Here is an 18,257-nt window from a genome sequence, read left to right as displayed (position 1 = left end):
GACCCACAGAGTGACAGTGAGCAGAGGCCAGAACCCTGGTGAAAATCCCCGTGTTCTGAGATGCTGCTCCTCACACTCCACGCCACAGTGAACACACACACAGACAACTCGGGACCCCCAGGAAGCCAGCTGCCCCATCCCTCCAGCCACGCAGGTGTGCCCAGGGGCAGCCTCGGCAGGAGGGCTGGACTCACCATTCCCGAGAGGTAGTCCTGGTTGAACTGCCCCGCGTAGTTGCCCACGTTATCCAGCCCGATGGGGGGCATGTTGGGTGGAGGGTAGCCAGGACCTCCCCAGGTACCGCCACCTGAAAGCAACGCCAAGCCTTTAGCCCCGTCCGGTCCCCGCCAGGTGGGGAAAGGCAGAGATGCGAACTCCCAGGTGGTCAGGAAAGGCGGCCAGGCAGAGCCTCGGGACAGCACTACAGGCCACACAGAAACACTGGGGGAGAAAGAGGCCGGGGGAGAAAGAGGAAGAGGAGAGGAAGCCTTCCCCTCTTTCCAGGACGAAAGGCCTCTGTAAGGTATTAAGGAGATAAGGATTTCCCAGGGCAGGCTGTGCCCTCCCAAGCTCATCATCTGAAACCAGCAGGACAGGTGCGTGCCCTGGGGCCAGGCCCTCCCCTGCTCCAGGTTCATTTCCCCAGCTAACAAATGAGATAATGATTAGCGTGTGCTTCAAACTGCTGCGATGAGGACAGAGTTAAACTGTGCAGGGCTCAGCTCGGTGCCCGACAGGTGCTCATACGTGGCCTGTCACTGAGACGAGTAGCAGGGCAGCCAGCCTGTGAGACGCATTCCTGTCCACGCAGCCTCTAATTGGCTCCTGAACTCCCGGACTCCGGGAACCCAGGGAAGCAGACCTTCCCTAACCCCTGCCTCCTCCCTCTTCTGCTGCTCGGGGGCTGCTCAGCTGTGCTGGCGAAGGTGGCAGTGGTGGGATTTCTACTGGAGAGAGGGGACGAAGGCCAGTGCTGGCACACTGGGGGTGGGCTTGTTCAGAGGGAGGTGGCCCAGCTCAGCCCCTGACGTGCCCTGGGACAGTGGCTGGGCCCCCTATCTGGCTAGGCCCATTCTTCACTTGTGAAATGGGAGGGAGGGTTGGAATGACCTGTGGGCCCTGCGTCCTCAGACTGGAGGAAACAAATGATGCCTGGGGGTGCCCTGGGGTGGGGGCAGCAGCACAGGCATCCTCAGGAAAACCAGCCTGGGAATGGCCCTGTCTCCCCTGGTACCAGGGGCCCCCAAGTTCCCTTTGCTACCATGGAGGCAAAATCTCAGGAAAACTAGGAGGGGCCTGGGTGAGAGAAGGCGCCGTCTAAGTGTGAAGAGAAGCATCGCAGCTGGGCCGGGTCCTGCCCGCCTGACCGCGTGGTGCAGCCTCACCCCATCACCCAGCTCCCAGCAGCCGCAGCGACTGACCTTTGACCCCTACATCTCCCTCCACTTCCTCCCTCAGCAGGGGTGACCCCGCTGCTGCAAAACCATGCACCTTGAGCATAGGGTAGGAGAAGTGACAAGGGGCGATCGTTGCCCAGCAGTACTTTGGAGGACATGGTGCCAGAGGCTTCTTTACCTGGCCAAGTCACCAGCATCCAGGGCACCCCAGGGAGGGAGGGAGAGACCCTCAAAGCCATTTTGCAAAGAAGAAAAGAGTCTCAGAAGTGAAGGCATGTGCCCACTGTTATCCGCAAGGCAGGAGACCCAGTTCCCACCTGGTCTGGGGCCCTCCAGATCCGGTTTCAAACCCAGGCCTCCCAGGCCCCAGCAGTGGGGGTGCTATTCTCCAGCCCTGCCCCAGGCAGTGGTCCCTGTGTTCCCCTGCTGGGCTGGGCTGGGCTGTAGGGGAGCCTGGGGAGCCAGGAAAGAGCAATTCTTCCCCTCTCCACTCCTGCCACCCCGGCCCCACCCAGACCCCCTTACCTGGTGGAGCCGGCGGGTAGCCCCCTGGTGGCGGGGGATAGCCTGGGTAGCTCATGGTCAGATCTGGAAGGGAAGAGGGAAGCACACTCAGGCCCTGCCTGGGAGCCCACAGCAGGCTTGCTGGTGCAGCTTCCCAAGAGAACAGCAACAACCACAACCGGAACCCCGCAGGAGGGGAAGCTGCAGTAGGCCCGGCTCACCGGCAGCCCAGTCTGCCCTCTCCTGCCAGGGTCTCTAGCTAGAGATAGCGTGCCACCCGACTTCTGCGTCAGGCCCACATCGCAGCCCTACCCACGGCTGCAGGAGGATTCGCCACCCACGAGCCTGTGGGTTTCCTTGAAAACCCCTCTCACCCAAGCTTCACGCTGCCTCTGGGGACGACACAGTGCATGTGGACCTGTTCTCCAACCTCGGAGCCAAGGCACGCGCTGCCTCATTCTCAGGGCTCCACGTCTGTCTGTATTTATCTTCCTGTGTCCTTATCGCCACCCATCTGGCAACAGGGGAAGCCAGAGGCCCCTACGTCCCGGGGCCCAACCTCCAGACCCAAGCAGTCCACAGCCACCCCCATCTTGGATCTGACCTAAGCTACACTTTCCATTCCCCAACCTCTGGTTCACCCCGCAAGGGGACCTGCTAAGGTTCGGAATCATTGTTCCCAGAAGCAAGAAGTGCCCTCAGGAGGCTCATCTGATGCAGGGTCAGCATCAGGGCAGATGAGGCAGCACCACCCTGTTTCTGAGAGAAGGCAGCTGACGCTAAGAGAGAGCAAGAGACTTGCAGATCGGTCAGCGAGGGAAGGAGAGAGGCCGGGAACCCAGGACTCCTGCCTGCTGTGCCAGGTAGAACACCTGCTCTCACAAAGTCCCTCTGTACACTGATCCCTCTGCAGTGTCCCGTGCCAATTAAACTGCTCAGGAGGGACACAGATCCACGGTGACACCAGCCATGCAAAGACTGTCATGCAACCTGCCTACTCTTGCTAATAGCAGCTGTTGCTGCAGTTTGCAGAGGCACCGAATGGCAGGTGAGGGCACGGGAGGAAACCTGTAGGCTCCCTCAACAATCACACCTGCTGGCCCCAGGGTGAGCGGCCGCTCCTTACACACTGGGTCTCAAAGGGCAATGTGCATCAGAATCAGGAGGGAATGTTAAACACATTGCTGGGCTCCACCCCCAAGAGTTTCTGAGTCAGTAGAACCAGAATCTACATTTTGAACAAGTTCCCAGGTGATGTTACTGGTCTGGGGACTCCACTTTGACAACCATTGCTCTGGGCACTGTATCCACTTGTAAGATTCCAGCTGCATTCATAGCCACCCTGAAGAAGTGGCCATGTTGTTTTTAAGGAAGCTGAAGGACTTCCTTAAGGTGCCACTGGTCCCCACGGGTGGGCCTGGTTCTCAGCCCTAGGGGGTCATTTGTTTTGGTCAGTAGGTCCAGAGGTGACTGTAGGCAAAACAATGAGCCTAGTGGCCTTGGAGTAAGCTGGAATCGGCTACCTGTGGCGTGGACCAAAGACCCTTCCCCTTGCACAGACAGGTTTTGGTCTTTCTGAAGCCCTAGGCAAGTGGTGGGTGAGGTCCCCAGGGGTACTGCCTTTGGACAGGGTCTGACTCACCTCCCTGCTGCTGGGCGGGCAGTCAGCACAAAGCTCTCCCCGGCCTGCCCACAGCCCAGCCCTTCTGCCCAGCTTCTGCCAGACCCTCAGACATCACTAGTGAGGAAGGAGCCTGGGGGAAGCGAATGATGGGTGGGCCAGGACCCTTCAGATAGGAGGAACTGCCCCACAGGAGAGCAGGGTGAGCCGAACTGTGTCTCCGATACCTTCCCCTCTGGAGCTGCCATTGTAGCCACCATAGAACCACTCTCCACTCCTCATCTTCTCCCAGAGGAATGAGGCCAAAGGCCCCATCCACAGCCAGGCAGGAGGGGGAAAAACAAGGAAGAACAAAAGCTGGACACCAATCTGTTCCTTACACCAAATAAATTTCAGCCAGGCCAAAGGTTTAAATGTGAGAAGTAGCCAGCCCCAAACCCAAAACACATAAAGTAAAATTTATGCATAATAAGAAACAAATAAGGAAAACAATATAAAGAGAAATGACAAACTTAGGAAGTTTTACAATAAGAAAAAGACCAGTAACTACTAGAGAAACTGTCAAATGACATGTAGTTACAGAAAAAGAACTAAAGATGTTCACCTTCACTAACGTGCTAAAAGAATCACCACTTGAAAATAGAGATGTCAACATTAAAAATGACAAACTTGGCCGGGCGTGGTGGCTCACGCCTGTAATCCTAGCACTCTGGGAGGCCGAGGTGGGCGGATCGTTTGAGCTCAGGAGTTCGAGACCAGCCTGAGCAAGAGCGAGACCCCATCTCTACTAAAAATAGAAAGAAATTATATGGACAGCTAAAAATATATATAGAAAAAATTAGCCGGGCATGGTGGTGCATGCCTGTAGTCCCAGCTACTCGGGAGGCTGAGACAGGAGGATCCTTGAGCTCAGGAGTTTGAGGTTGCTGTGAGCTAGGCTGATGCCACGGCACTCTAGCCTGGGCAACAGAGTGAGACTCTGTCTCAAAAAAAAAAAAAAAAAAAAGACAAACCTTTTGATCCAGCAACTCTACTTCTAGAAATTTGTTTCCCAGACAAACTCACACCTGTGAAATGACAGACACTTTTGCGGCATTATCTGTAACAACAACAAACCCCTAAACATCCACCAGCGAGCGAGGCTGGTTAAATACATCACAACAGACCCCCACAGTGGATGCTCCGCAGCTATTCTCAGAATTAGCCCCTCTCCATACATGGGGATAGGAAATGACCATGATTACTAATCAAGGTACACCGCTGTGTGTGTACTAAGCTAATTAAAAAACCCAGAAGCATACAAACTAGTGGTTCATTATGTATACACACGCATGGACCATCCCTGGAAGGATACACAAGGAACTGGGTAATACTGGTTGTCTCTGCAAGAGAATGAGGCATCCTGTTTATATACGTACACTTTGCATTTCTGCCACGTGCATGTACTGTCTATTTAAAAAACCAACTTTCAAAAGGCCCAATTCAGGCGGGGATTTCCGAGCTCACTTGAGGCCACCGCCTCCCGTCCCTCGGAGTGGTGGCTGCTCTTCCAAGACTGAAACAAGGCACACAGGGCCCATTCAGCTCGAGGCAGCCTCACCCAGGCCTGGAGGGTCTGCAGGCCAGCCTCCTGCACACAGGGTGATGGTCTCACTCCTGCGGCAGCTTTTAGGGAGTTCCCTGGCAAGAGTCAAAATCTGCCTCCTGGCACCGAGCTGTGCCCTGGAGGGCCCCACACACCCGTCCAGGCCTCCCCTCCTCTGAAAGGACAGCCTCATTTCTTCCCATCATTTTCCACATGAAACAGCTCCAAGCCTGCTCCCCACTCTCCTCTCTGAGCTCTTTTCGGAACCAAAGGCCCCAGGTGTGGTCCGAAGAGCACAGGGCAGGACTGTCACCTCCTTCCTCCCACGGACGCAGCTCCCCACCTCCCTAGATTGGCACCCGTGGGTTTTCTGGATGTGGGAAACCTTCTACAGGTTCCTGTTAAATTTCTCCCTCGGGTTCCGCCCGTTGCTCCAGCCTGCCGAGATCTCCTGCGATTCTGACCGACGTCAAACACCTTTGCACCCTCTCGGGTTTGTTTCATGTCCACAGACCCACGTGGTAAGTGTGCCATTTGTGTTCTTACAAGCAGCCAGGACAAAAGGGCCAATGATGGACACTCCTGCACGGTCACACTGACAACTCCCCGGCTCGACATCAGGCACAAAGTGCCACTGTAAGTGCAGGCATTCCACCAGCTGTCCCCCATCTAAATGCCACAACCCAGTGCACATTTCCCCAGCAGATTCAAGTGAGGGTCCTAACACATCTACCAGACCAATAGCCCTGCAGCTTATCTGCCTAATTAGCCCCAGAAGAAAAGTAAACACAGCCCAGTACTGGGCATGACCTTCCAGTGGACGCAGCTCCCAGCGCCTGCCTCTCTCCTCCGCAACGATCCATGCTCTAGGAGGCTGCAGGGCCAGCACGCAACTCCCGGACTCACAGAACCTACATTCTTCTCCCTTTTGCCAACTGTCCAGTCTTCTGAGTTTTCTCAAAAGGAGCCACCACCAGGGATTGTCCCTGGAGAGAGCAAGGCACCCCGGGGCCACCATATCCAGGCTTGGCAGCACTTCTACAGACCTCACTTCCCCTCCCAACCCTGCCCAGCCCCAGCTCTCCATGACAGAAGGGAACACAGTGAGTTATACTCCAGCAGATCTGCTCGCTCTCCGGCATCCACGAGCGCCACACCTTCCACCCTGACCAGTGCCGTTCTCCTACCTCTTTCACAAAGGAAAAAGGTGCATGGGGTGAGGGCATGCTTAACATAGCTGGTGCACGCTGACAGGCCAGGGCATGTCCCCAGTTCTATGCCCACTTCCAATCGTGGCACTCTGACACGGGGACTCTCTGGAGAGGGCCTCCTTAGGGTTGCTGCAATTCTTAGAAACCTGCCTCTGAGGAACTTCCGGCCTCCGGTCCCGCCTCTCGGGGCACGCTGCAGAGTAAATACCACCTTCCTTCCTCAGTGGGACCACCTGCGTGCAGCTGTGCACTGCCTGCGCCCAGCTGTGGCCCTCTCCAGCTAACTCCGTGCTTCTGTAAAACAGTCACCTGTTGGGCCTGTTAAAACCCAGATGGCTGGGCCCCAGCCCCGGAATCTGAATCAGCGGGTCTGGGGCAGGGCCCGAGAAGCTGCATTTCCAACACACTTCCAGGTGATGTGGATACTGCTTGGCCACGGGCCACCCTTGGTGCAGCACTGCTTCATCACCATGAGGATCACCTGGAGAGCTCCCCAGCCACGCTGCTGCCTTGGCCCCTGTGACTGTGGGCCCTTCACCCTGGGATAGGCCCAAGAATCAGAAATGTAAACAGGCACACACTCTGCAGCCCCATCCCAGTAAGTCTGATGTAACTGATTTCTGTGGCCCACGCTCTAAGAAACACTCTTTCCTCTAAGGAACTTGGACACTGTCTAGCTTGTCTGATCTTGCATTCCTCTTCCCCACGGTAGGCTCTGAATACAAGCAGCAGACCTAGGCAGCCCAGCAGAAGTGCACAGGGAATGCTGAGAGAATAGAGCAGCTACCTGGGGGCTTCTCAGGGACTGCAGAAGGGCCTGTTCCCTACAGCTGTGTATGTGTCCAAAAGCACATCATTCAATTTCAAGGGCTCCACAAGGGCACTAGCTGGAGCCCCCAACACAGGAATCCAGAAATGCTGTGCTACGTAGCAGGCAAAACTACCCGGAACGAGAAGGGCCTCACTCCACCCACCCAGCCATCCCCCTCCCACCGCGGGAAGCCTTGCCCTTTCGCCTCCCAGCAGTGGGAGGTGGAGGTACAGGCTCCGGTCAGCAGCAAGGCCGGGCCATACGCATCTTCCTGCATCTGCCGGCATCCTGCCTGACCTCCAGGACATGGAAGGGAAGGGGGCGGCACTGCCATGCCTGGCACTCAGGTACAGAAGTGTCCTCCCCAGAGGGCAGCACAGGGCTCACGTGGGGACGGAGCCTGCACTGGGCTAATGCTGAGAAGCAGGCAGGCCCAGAAGCATCATCCCTGGCCAGAAAACACACAGCAGGAGACCTCCTGCCCCTCCGCGCCCAGCAGCAAACCAAGCTGGCCTGGACTAGAGCAGATGCTTTTGTGGGATGCTCCTCCACTGGCTTTCCCCAGCCTGGTGGCTCAAATACTCCTTTGTGTACTAGTTGTTTAACACTAAATCCTTAATGTGTTTTTACACAAACTATAAATATGTAGTTGCTACTATCTGAACATGTTCCCCAAAGTTCATGTGTTGGAAACAATCCTCAATGCAACCGTGTTGAGAGATGAGACCTTTAAGAGATGATTAGGTCATGAGGGCTCTGCCCTAACGGATAGATTATTGTCTTTATCAAGGAAGTGGGTTTCTTTAAAAGTGAGTTTAGCGCGCGCTCGCTCTCGTGCTCTCTCTCTCTCCCACGTGATGTTTTCTGCAATGTTACGACACAGCAAGAAGGCCTCACCAGACCCAGCCCCTCAATCTTCCCAGCCTCCAGAACTTCTGCTTATAAATCACCCAGTCTGTGCTATTCTGTGATAGCAGCACAAAATGAACTAAGACAACAGTTTAACCGTGCAGCTCTGAAAATCCCTGCCAATACATTTTTTTAAATAAAAAGAAAAGAAGACAAGCCATGGAATGGGAAAAAATATTTGCAAAAGACACATCTCATAAAGGGGCTGTTATCCAAAATATACAAAGAACTCTTAAAACTCAACAAGAAAACAAACCACATTATTTTAAAAATAGGCAAAAGACCTGAACAGACATTACCAAGGAGGATATGCAAGGCAAATAAGCATATGAAAATATGTTCAACATGTCAATCAGGAATTGCAAATTAAAATGATATACCACTACACATCTATTAGAACAGCCAAAATCCAAAACACTGATAAAACCAAATGCTAGTGAGGATATGGAGCAATAAGAACTCTCATTCACTGCTGGTGGGAAGGTAAAATGGTACAGCCACTGTGGAAGACACTTTGGTAGTTTCTTACAAAACTAAACATAATTTTGCCGACAATCTAGCAATCAGGCTCTTGGTATTTACCCAAATGAGTTGAAAACTTATGCCCACACACAAAAACCTGCAGGTGAATGTTCACAGTAGTTTTATTAATAATTGCCAAAACTTGGAAGCAACCAAGGTGTCCTTTAGCAGGTGAATGGTAACCATGGTACGCTCAGACAATTCGGTGCTAAAAAGAAACGAGCTATCCAGCCGTGAAGAACCACAGATAAATGCATATTAAACGCATAGTGCTAAGTGAAAGAAGCCAACCTGAAAAGGCTACCCACTGGATAATTCCAACTGCATAATATTCTGGAAAAGGCAAAACTATGGAGACAGAAGAAAGATCAGGGGTTGCTAGTGGATGTTGACAGGGGACATTGTGCCTGTGTGGGGCAGGTCAGGGCAGGGTGGTGAAGAGTTGGAGCACAGAGGGTTTCAAGGGCAGTGAAACCATTCTGTACGGTACTACGATGGTGGACATATGTCATTATACATGAGTCAAAACCCAGAGAAAGTGCTGTGACACCGAGTGCACCCTACTGCAAACAACTGACCGTGGGTGGCTCTGACGGTGACAGGGCACCACTGGGAGGGGTGCAGACAGGGGAGCCCGTGCATGCGCAGGGCAGGACATGCATGGGAACTCTGTAGTTTCTCAATTTTGCTGTGAACCTAAAACTATGCTAAAAAGCAAATTTTATTTTAAAAATAAATACATGGACTACAAGCACACTGTAGGGAAATTCAAAAAAAACAGAAAGGCACGAGGTGAAAAGCAAAAGTCACTCTTCCTTCTGTCCTCCTCTGTAAAGGTCACCACGGAGCAGTTTCTAATGTACAGTTCAAGACACACACACAAACAGAAATGTGTGTATGCATATATGTTATATAAATGTATACATATATGAATGTGCTTATGTATATTTAGTTTACGTATGCTCATATATATGTGTGTCATTTTTAAAAACAGGAAAGAGATTTATTTGCACGTCTGCAAACTTTCTTCACTCCGGTACTAAGCTAGATTCGGGTGTAACGGTCCCTGTGATATTGTGACGTAGTAAGAGATACGTATTTGGCAGTCTTGTGGGACTGAGCCCTTTAACCTGCAGGGTCTGCACTAACTCCAGGTAGGGTCAGAATCGAGCTGAGCTGTAGGACACCAGCTGGTGTCAGACAACCGGGCAGGGTGGGCAAAACCCCACACACACCTGGTCACAGGAGTGAAGTCCTGCGAGTGCTATGAGCACAGAAGGAAAAGCAGTTGTGTTTGGGGTTTTCCCCCTTTCAGTCCACATGCCTGCCTGGCGCAGTGTGGGGAGATGAAGAGTCAGCCAGCCCTGGGACCGGCTGGCCATTCCTCCCCAGGCCACTGGGCAGGAGACAGGGAGGCAACAGCCCAGAGCAAGGTGCAGATGGGGGCCCGGAGCCCGAAATGCAAGACAGAAGGTCCTAGGCAAGACAGAAACGTCTATTTAATTAAAGGAGCCCAGTTCCAAGAATCTCACCTGGAAAAGGATCTTAACCAGTGACCTGGGGCCCGGCCTCCCCTCGCGGACCAAGCTTGTCTGGTGGGCGGGATGAGGGCATCCCCTCTCACAGCTCTTCCTTCCCCTGGGGTCTTAGGGCTTCTGAAGTGGACCTCTTTCAGCCTTCACCCCAAATCCTGGACTTACAGACTCACAAACATCCACACTGGAAGGATCTCGGAGATTATCTAGTTTCCAACCCCCTCAGTTTTGTAGCTAAAATACCCCAGGGACAAGGCTTGCTCAACTCACAAACACGCAAGGGAGAGGGGCCGCGGCAGAACGTGGCCCCCTGGCAGCTGACGCAGTGCCTGCCTTCCTGACCTCGCCAAGCTGATCGCAAACCTGAGACCCCTTCGGCCCAAGCCGGGCTGGCTTGTCTGGCGGTCCCCACTGCTCCCGCCCTTGGTGACCCACACTAAGACCCAAGGGCAGAGGAGACAGTGCAGTAAATGTGCTTTGAACTGGCGTCTGGCAAGGACATTCCTCACGGCTGGAAGGTTCTAGAAAGCCTCAGTGCCTTGGTTCACACCACTCCACTCCCTCATAGCTATGGGGGAGGAGGGAAGGCAGACAGAGCCCAAGCTCTGCCCCACACACCCGTGCAAAGGCAGCTGTGGGAGCCGGCCCGGTACACACGCACGGAACAGTGGCTGGGAATTCCAAGGAGCGAACCACTAATTAATGATTGACAGTTTTTACACCTTTTTATTAAGGAGATTATATTCAAAACACAATGTTACAATAAATAGCTATCCCTCAGCTTCAACAATTACCACCTCAAGGCCAGTCTTGAGCCATCCAGACCCGACCCACTCCCCTGTATTATTGTGAAGCAATCCCAGACACTGCATATCATTTCAACCGTAACTGTTCATATCACTAAATGCTAGGAACTTTAAAAATAAATATATATAGACGCTCCTCAACTTCTAATGGGGTTACACCCTGATAAACCCATTGGAAGTTAAGAATATCGTTAAGTCAAAAATGCATTTAATGCTGGCAACACAGCAGTCTCAGACTTCCTGTGGTTCAAGTTAATGACTTTTCAACTTTACAATGGCACAAAAGTGAAACACGTTCAGTAGAAACCACAATCCCAACATAAAGTTGAAAACCATACAATTGTGGGGACCATCTCTGTGTGTGTGTGTGTGTGTGTGTGTGTGTGTGTATAACTACAGTGTGGCTGGAACTCTAAGCTAAGATTAGATTTCTACGCCAGCAGAGGACTCAGCGCTGATTCAACTCAGGAGAAGCGGGAGCCTGGATGCTTGAGGGGCACCTGTCAATCAATACATGAGGGCCAGAAAACCCGCCTCCCCAGGACTTCTCCAGTCCCTGGACCAGCGAGCACCTACTGAGTGGCGATGCTCCCGCTCCCAGGCATCTGTGAACGTTGTAGAATGGATGGAGGTCCTGGGCCTGGCCTCCAGTTAGTAGCTGAGCGAGCCTGGCCACATCATTTAATAGCCCTCAACTTCAATTTTCTCCTTTATAATCTCTCTTTCACTTGCTCCTAAGACCACTTAATTATCAAACAGGAAGTATTTGGCCCACAGGGCAAGGAACAGCATAATAAACACTTATAAATCCAAGGCTCTTAGCGAGGACATTAAGCTCCCCAATATACATTTTTGCATATTGACTTTCCGTAGAGCAGGACACACCTGGCATGTGACAGTCCACTCTGATGGCAGCCAAACAGCTACAGGTTCCTAGAGCACACATGATCCAAACATTTCCTCCAGGCATCAAGTCCATCCATTTTCACTATAAACCTACTTACTTCTGAGCTCCTACCATCCACGTCCCCCAGAGTCTTGCTCAGATCTAACCAGGAGCCCACCCCCAGCTCAGTCTCGCCCAGCAGAGGCAGGCAGCACGGGGAACAGCTCAGGGCTTCCTGAACTGTGTTCTCTGACACCAACTTCTTATCTTCCAAGTTGTGAAGTCAGCCGGTATATAGTTCAAAAAGAGATATTAGTTGCCCAAAAAATTTAGCAAAATGCCGACTACTATAATTATGGACTATAACTACTACATCCCCTTCCAGGAAACTACCAATTCTCAATAGCATAATAAAAGCTCTGAGAAGTCCTGTAACAAAGAAGCCTGCTTAACTCTATCCTCAAATTCCCCAAACTGGCTGGGAGTGGTGGCTCATGCCTACAATCTCAGCACTTTGGGAAGCTGAGGTGGGAGGATTGCTTGAGGCCAGGAGTTCAAGACCAGCCTGGGCAACATAGAGACTGTGTCTCTACCAAAAAAAAAAAAAAATTTAGCTGGACATGGTTGTACACGCCTATAGGAGGCTGAGGCAGGAGCTTCATTTGAGCCCCAGAGCTCAAGGTTATAGTGAGCTATGATCATACCACTGCACTCCAGACTGCGTGACAGAGTGAGACCCTGTATCTTAAAAAAAGAAATGTCCCCAAACATTAGTCTATAATAATAGTTACCATTTATTGAACACTTACTACCTACCAGGCACTATGTTAAATACTTCACATGGAATTTAACTTTACAGCAAGCCTATGAGACAAACACTAAAATTATCATCTTCATATTAGAAATGAAGAGACTGAGGTATGGACAGGTTACATAACTTGCCCAAGGTTATAGTTAGTAAATGGCAGAGCCAAGATCTAAACCCAGGCAGTCTGGCTCTAAACCCCAAGACTTTTACTGCTATACCATACTGCCTCACTGAGCACACTGGACCCAGGAACTCATATTTCAAGGACTGAGCTTTAGAAACACTGTTGTGATGGAATAGAATGAAATTAGGAATCAGGACATCTGGTTACTATGTCCAGTTTTCACTGTGCGATCCTGGGTACTTCATTAAAGGCAGTGTAGAACGGTGGGAAGAACATGGATTCCGAAGCTAGACTGCTCAGGTTCAAATCTTAATGCTGCTTCCTATTAGCTGTGTGACCTCAGACAGGTTACTTAACCTTTCTGTGCCTCAGTTTTCCATATCTGTAAAATGGGGATAGGAACAATTTAATATCGAGTTTGTTCTCATGATTTTATTTAACATCTTATTATATCAGTTTACCCAATATTAAATAGAAAACAGGATTTGAGGGTCCCAGAAGACCATGGGCCATTTGGTAATACCCAGGATGAGAATTGTAGGGGTGGAGGGGCAGGGCGTGGAGTCGGGGAGAAACATGAAGTGGGAAGGTCAGGACAGCGTGAAGGGCAGAGGATGGGAGGAGTGGAGCGCACGCAGACTGGCTGTGTTGGATTTTCCAACCTCCTGATGGAGAAGCACCAACAGGAAATGGGCAATGTTTTCTTTCCATCCCCCCACCCGCCTGGGTCTGGGGACCTGCTCCAGGCTCCAGGAGTAAGGGGGGCAGCAGAGGCACGAGACTGCTGGTAGGGTGAGGCCACGGGTGTGGGAGGCACCTCTGAAAGGCCTCTTGGAGAGGACACCTGCCAAGGAGGAGGGACCTGCAGAAGCAGGGCCGCGGCCTGCGTGAGCTCCAACCCCGAGGGCACCCACAGCCTGTCCTCAGAACTTTCGCCCTGGCCCGGGCACTGACAGACCACCTTCTCTAGTCCCACCTGCCTTTCCATACCAGCCCTTAAAGCTGAGCAGGGCAGAGCGAGTTAGGAGGGGCTCACTTTCTACATAAAGCATGCCAAGAGCACGCAGAGCCCATGCGAGGGCTGTCAAACCCCACGGCAGGGTTCTTCGCAAGCCTGGGCTATTCCTTCCTCTCCTCGCTCTCCGTGGCAGAGCTCCCCTTCGAGGACTGCCCACAGCAAACAGGCTCCCAGAAGAGCCAACACCTGTCATTTAACGTCTGGGTGCAATGCCAAGCCCAATCCTGGATTTGCGAGGAGCGGAAGGTGGACAACAGAGGAAGAAGGTGCACACAGATATGCTGTTACTATCTGGCTGGCACCCAGGTCAGAATGTGAGGGGCACTCAGGTCTCGGTCCTAGTAGATGCCACAAGATTCTTGTAACAGGCACAGTGACAGTAACCAAAAAAAAAAAGTCCTACACCCAAGTCCTGACTCCAAGGTATGGTCAGGACCTGCTATAGATTGAAGGTTTGTGTGTCCCCAAAATTCATTTGTTAAAACCTTAACCCCCAATGTGATGGCACTTGGAGGGGGGACCTCTGAAAGGGGACTAGGTCATGAGCGCAGAGCCCTCATGAGTGGAATTAGTGTCCTTATATCTAATAAAAGACACCCCCAGAGGGCCTCCCCACCCTCTCCACCATGCAAGGAGGGAGAAGGTACCCTCTGTGAACCAGAAAGCAGGCCCTCATCAGACACTGAACCTGCTGCCACCTTGACCTTGGACTTCCAGCCTCCAGAACGGTGAGCGATAAATTTCGTTATCATTATCTACAAGCCTCCCAGTCTTTGATGATTTGCTACAGCAACTGAACAGATTAAGACAGAACCTAAGGAAATACACTCACCTCCAAAAAGGGAAACTGTAGGTTGTTTTTGTAAGTGTGGTTCAGGCCAGGGCGAGAGACAGGTCTGTGTCTTTGCTTCACCACTTCCGTGCAGGGGAAGCTTCTCCCAGTTACAACACCTGGGCAGAGGGGCTTCTCCCAGGACCAGCCTAGGAGGGGCCAGCAGAACAGTGGGAGTGGGCTGAGGCCCATCCAGTGCAAGTCCAGGGCGCCTGAGCCTCTAGCTGTCAGGACTCTCCAGTCCTTGCAAAGTCCAACCCAGTTTCTTCCAGATCGGCTCAGCCCACAGGGATGCTCCAAGCCCTGCAGCAGTGACTGTCTGCACAAACGCAACCCTTCAAACAGCTGGAAGGGAACGTGGGGAACTCCTCCTCTAACTCCCCCACAGCTGGGTGGGGAATGGGGAAGCTGAGGGCCCATCCCAGAACACACAGCCTGAGCCTCCGGACACTGGCTTTCACAACACCTCACGCTGATTCTCGGCAGTCCGCCCCTTCTACCGCCCCCACTACTCTCTCTCCTACACTATGGGCCAGTTCCCACTCTCTTCATGGCCCACACTGCCCAATCAAGAGCCACAAAAATCACAGGACAGCCACGAGAGACTTCTCAGTTCTGCTGCGTGAGTATTACCCACAGCTCACACAGTTCTCATGTCATCTTCTAACACTGCTGCTGGGCCACTGCGGTGATACACAGGGTTTGGAGTCCAGTGACAATGATTCCATTTTAGCTCTACCACTTGTTAGCTGTGTGACCTTGGGCATATTGCTTGACCTCTCTGAGCCTTTCTCCTCACCTGTAAAATGGGGGAAAATACATCCATCTTACTACATGGCTGTGACAATTTGATATACTGATATACATACAGAAAGCTATCCAACACATAGTTAAGTACTCAGTTAACTTTACCTCGTTCCTAAGAAGTGTTTGCCTGGGAGCCAGGATCTGGGTCCTAATTCCACCACTTGCTGTGTGATGCTCCCTGGGCAACTTAACCTCTCTGAACCTCCATGCTGTCTGCCCCACTTACCTTGGATTACTGTGAGGACTGAATGTGGTGAGAACAAGAACAAGCTTTGTAAAGTATGGGACAGTTATCTTCACTCTGTGACCAACTCAACTAGTGTTGGTCTCTCCCAAGGGGCCAGTGAGGACAGGCTCTGATATCAGGAGAGGGGAAGACTGTGAAAGCTCCAGGCGGCCAGCCCACACAGTGAGGGGAGTGCCTACCCAACCGTTAGGGTCGCGGGGGGCTTCGGGACAATGTTGGCAAGGGGAAGAGATAGACCGGAGGGGTGTTCAAAGCCTGAGACGAAGCCACCAAGGAACTAAGTTTCCTTGACTAGGCCGTTCAGAGATATTCCCGACAGTTCACAGCCGGATCTCCCTGGAACCTGTGAATATGTTACTTTACACGGCAAAAGGGACTGTCTGGATGGGATGAAGGTTACCAACCGTGAGATGGGGAGACCATCCTAGACTATCCAGGCGGGCCCAAGCCAATTACAAGGGTCCTGAAAGGCAGAGATCCTTTCCTGGCTGGGTTAAGGAGGAAAAGGAAGGACAGGAGAGATTCCAAGCAGGAGAGGGATTCCACCCATGGAGGAAGGGACCACGAGCCAAGGAGCACAGACAGGCGCCGGAAACTAGAAAAGGCAAGGAAACAGATTCCCCTCCAGAGCTCTGGAAGACAGAACTGCCAACACCTTGATTTTAGCACCAGGAGACCCGTGAGACCCATGAGACTGTGGATAAAACTGCAAGATAAGAAAGTCATGTGATTCCAGGTCTGTTCCTTTCTGCCAAAAAAAAATAAAGTTGTGGCAAAATGGTGCAGCACTGCGGAGAACAGTATGGCAGTTCCTCAGAAAATTGAACACACAACTCCTTCTGGGTAGGCAGGCTGGGTATCCCTTATCTGAAATGCTTGGGACCAGAAGTGTTCCAGGGTTCAGATTTTTCACATTTTGGAACATCTGCACCTTACTTACCATTGAGCACCCTGCATCTGAAAATTGTAAATGTTCCAATGAGCATTTCCTTTGAGTGTCACGTCAGCACTCAAAAAGTTTCAGATTTTGGAGCATTTCATATTTTGCATTTGGGCTGCTCAACCTGTATACCCAAAGGAAATGAAAGCAGGGACTCAGACAGACACTTGTACACCCATATTCACAGCAGCATTACTCACAGTCGAAACAACCCAGTGTCCACCAATGGATGAATGGACGCACAGAGTGTGGTCGACACACAATATAGACACACAATAGACACACGCTACAACATGGATGAATCTTGAACACATTATGCTAAGCGAAATAAGCCAGTCACAAAAGGACAAATATTATATGATTCCACTTACGTGAAGTATCTAGGGTGATTAAATTCGTGGAGACAGAAATTAAAATGTTGCTGCCAGGAGCTGGGGGAAGAGGGACTGGGGAGTTCAAGCTAAATAGGTACAGAGAAGATGCAAAGGTTCTGGAGATGCACGGTGGTGACCATGACACAAGAATGTGAATGTACTTAATGCCACTGAACCACACACCTAAAAATTATTAAAATAATGAATTTTATGCTATGCATATTTTACCTCCCAAAAAACTGTTGTGGTTTTAAAACCACATGTTTGTAGCAATTTGTTACAGCAGCAACAGAAAACTAATATACTATATACACTGGGCGGTGGGGGGGGGAACGGGAGGTGATGGGTACAAAATCTCAGTTAGACAGTTGGACAGGAGGAATATGTTTTTTCTTTGAGTTCTGCTGTACAGTGTGGTGAATACAGTTAGTAATAGAGTATTGTACATTTCAAAACTTCCCAGAGAGTATATTTCAAATTTTCTTATCAAAAATATGTTAAGTATTTGAGGAGATGGAGATGTTAACTAGCTTGATTTAATTATTCCACATTGTGCTGATAAATTATAATATCACTTTGTACCCCATACATTTATGCAATTATAAATTGTCATTTTACAATAAAAAATAAATAAATAACTAATATATCCCATGACCATTCTTTCTCTCTTCCCTCCAGACTCTTCCACGGTGATCTCTGTAAAGGCCTCTAATCTCTGTGAACAAGTCTACCTAACGTAGCAAGGTTTCTTTGACCAGGGAAGCATTAAATCACCAAGACCACAAAAAATCCATTATTCTAACAATGACAAGAGGAACCAGGTGCCTGCCTCCCCCGCATGTGTTAAAACAAGAGCTCCATAAAGGTTTGCTCATGCCTATTAACAGTCAACATGAGTCACCATGGTGAGACCTGGGCTCTCAGGTGAGTTCTGTGTGGCCAGGCAAGACACGCCCAGCCAGCAATGCAGAGCTGAGGAGGAAAAGGTCTGCAGGCTGATTTGCAAGGGCAGGGCAGTCACACCCATCTGCCAGGACCCTGCACCTGGGGCGCCAGAGGTCACCCAGCCCCTTAGAGATGACTCAGTTCCATCCCACCCCACCTCACTCCATTTCACAAATGGGGAAACTGACAACCAGAAGGGTAGAAGTGGCAGGCCAAGGGGACCCAGCAAGACCCCAAGAGGGCTGGCCCAGAACCTCCTGCCCTCCTGTTCTCAGACTGACTTCTCCAAGAAGTTTCTCTTTGTTCCTCGTATCCCAGGGCTCTGCAGCCAGTGGGAGCTCAAGCACAGCTTGCAGCCTGAGGCAAAGGCAGGTG

General features: G+C 51.3%; 1 protein-coding gene across 2 annotated transcripts in view; it reads right to left on the bottom strand.

The window, feature by feature from the left end:
* The window catches only part of ANXA11 (annexin A11), a 46,952-nt gene that overhangs the window by 15,983 nt on the left and 12,712 nt on the right, over window positions 1-18,257 (bottom strand). The window contains exons 1-3 of one of the 2 annotated variants that reach the window (XM_069460762.1): window positions 14,570-14,714; window positions 1,923-1,985; window positions 195-307 (exon numbers count right to left, since the gene is read on the bottom strand). In XM_069460762.1, the coding sequence (XP_069316863.1) occupies window positions 195-307; window positions 1,923-1,977 (168 nt within the window). In that variant the 5' untranslated portion in view covers window positions 1,978-1,985; window positions 14,570-14,714. Of the gene's footprint in view, window positions 1-194; window positions 308-1,922; window positions 1,986-14,569; window positions 14,715-18,257 lie in introns of those variants that run through there. The other variant, XM_069460761.1, reaches the window with a different exon arrangement.

The sequence above is a fragment of the Eulemur rufifrons genome, chromosome 28, assembly GCF_041146395.1.
Source record: "Eulemur rufifrons isolate Redbay chromosome 28, OSU_ERuf_1, whole genome shotgun sequence".
In the NCBI taxonomy this organism is placed as follows: Eukaryota; Metazoa; Chordata; class Mammalia; order Primates; family Lemuridae; genus Eulemur; species Eulemur rufifrons.
This window is presented reverse-complemented; position numbering and strand designations above follow the sequence as displayed.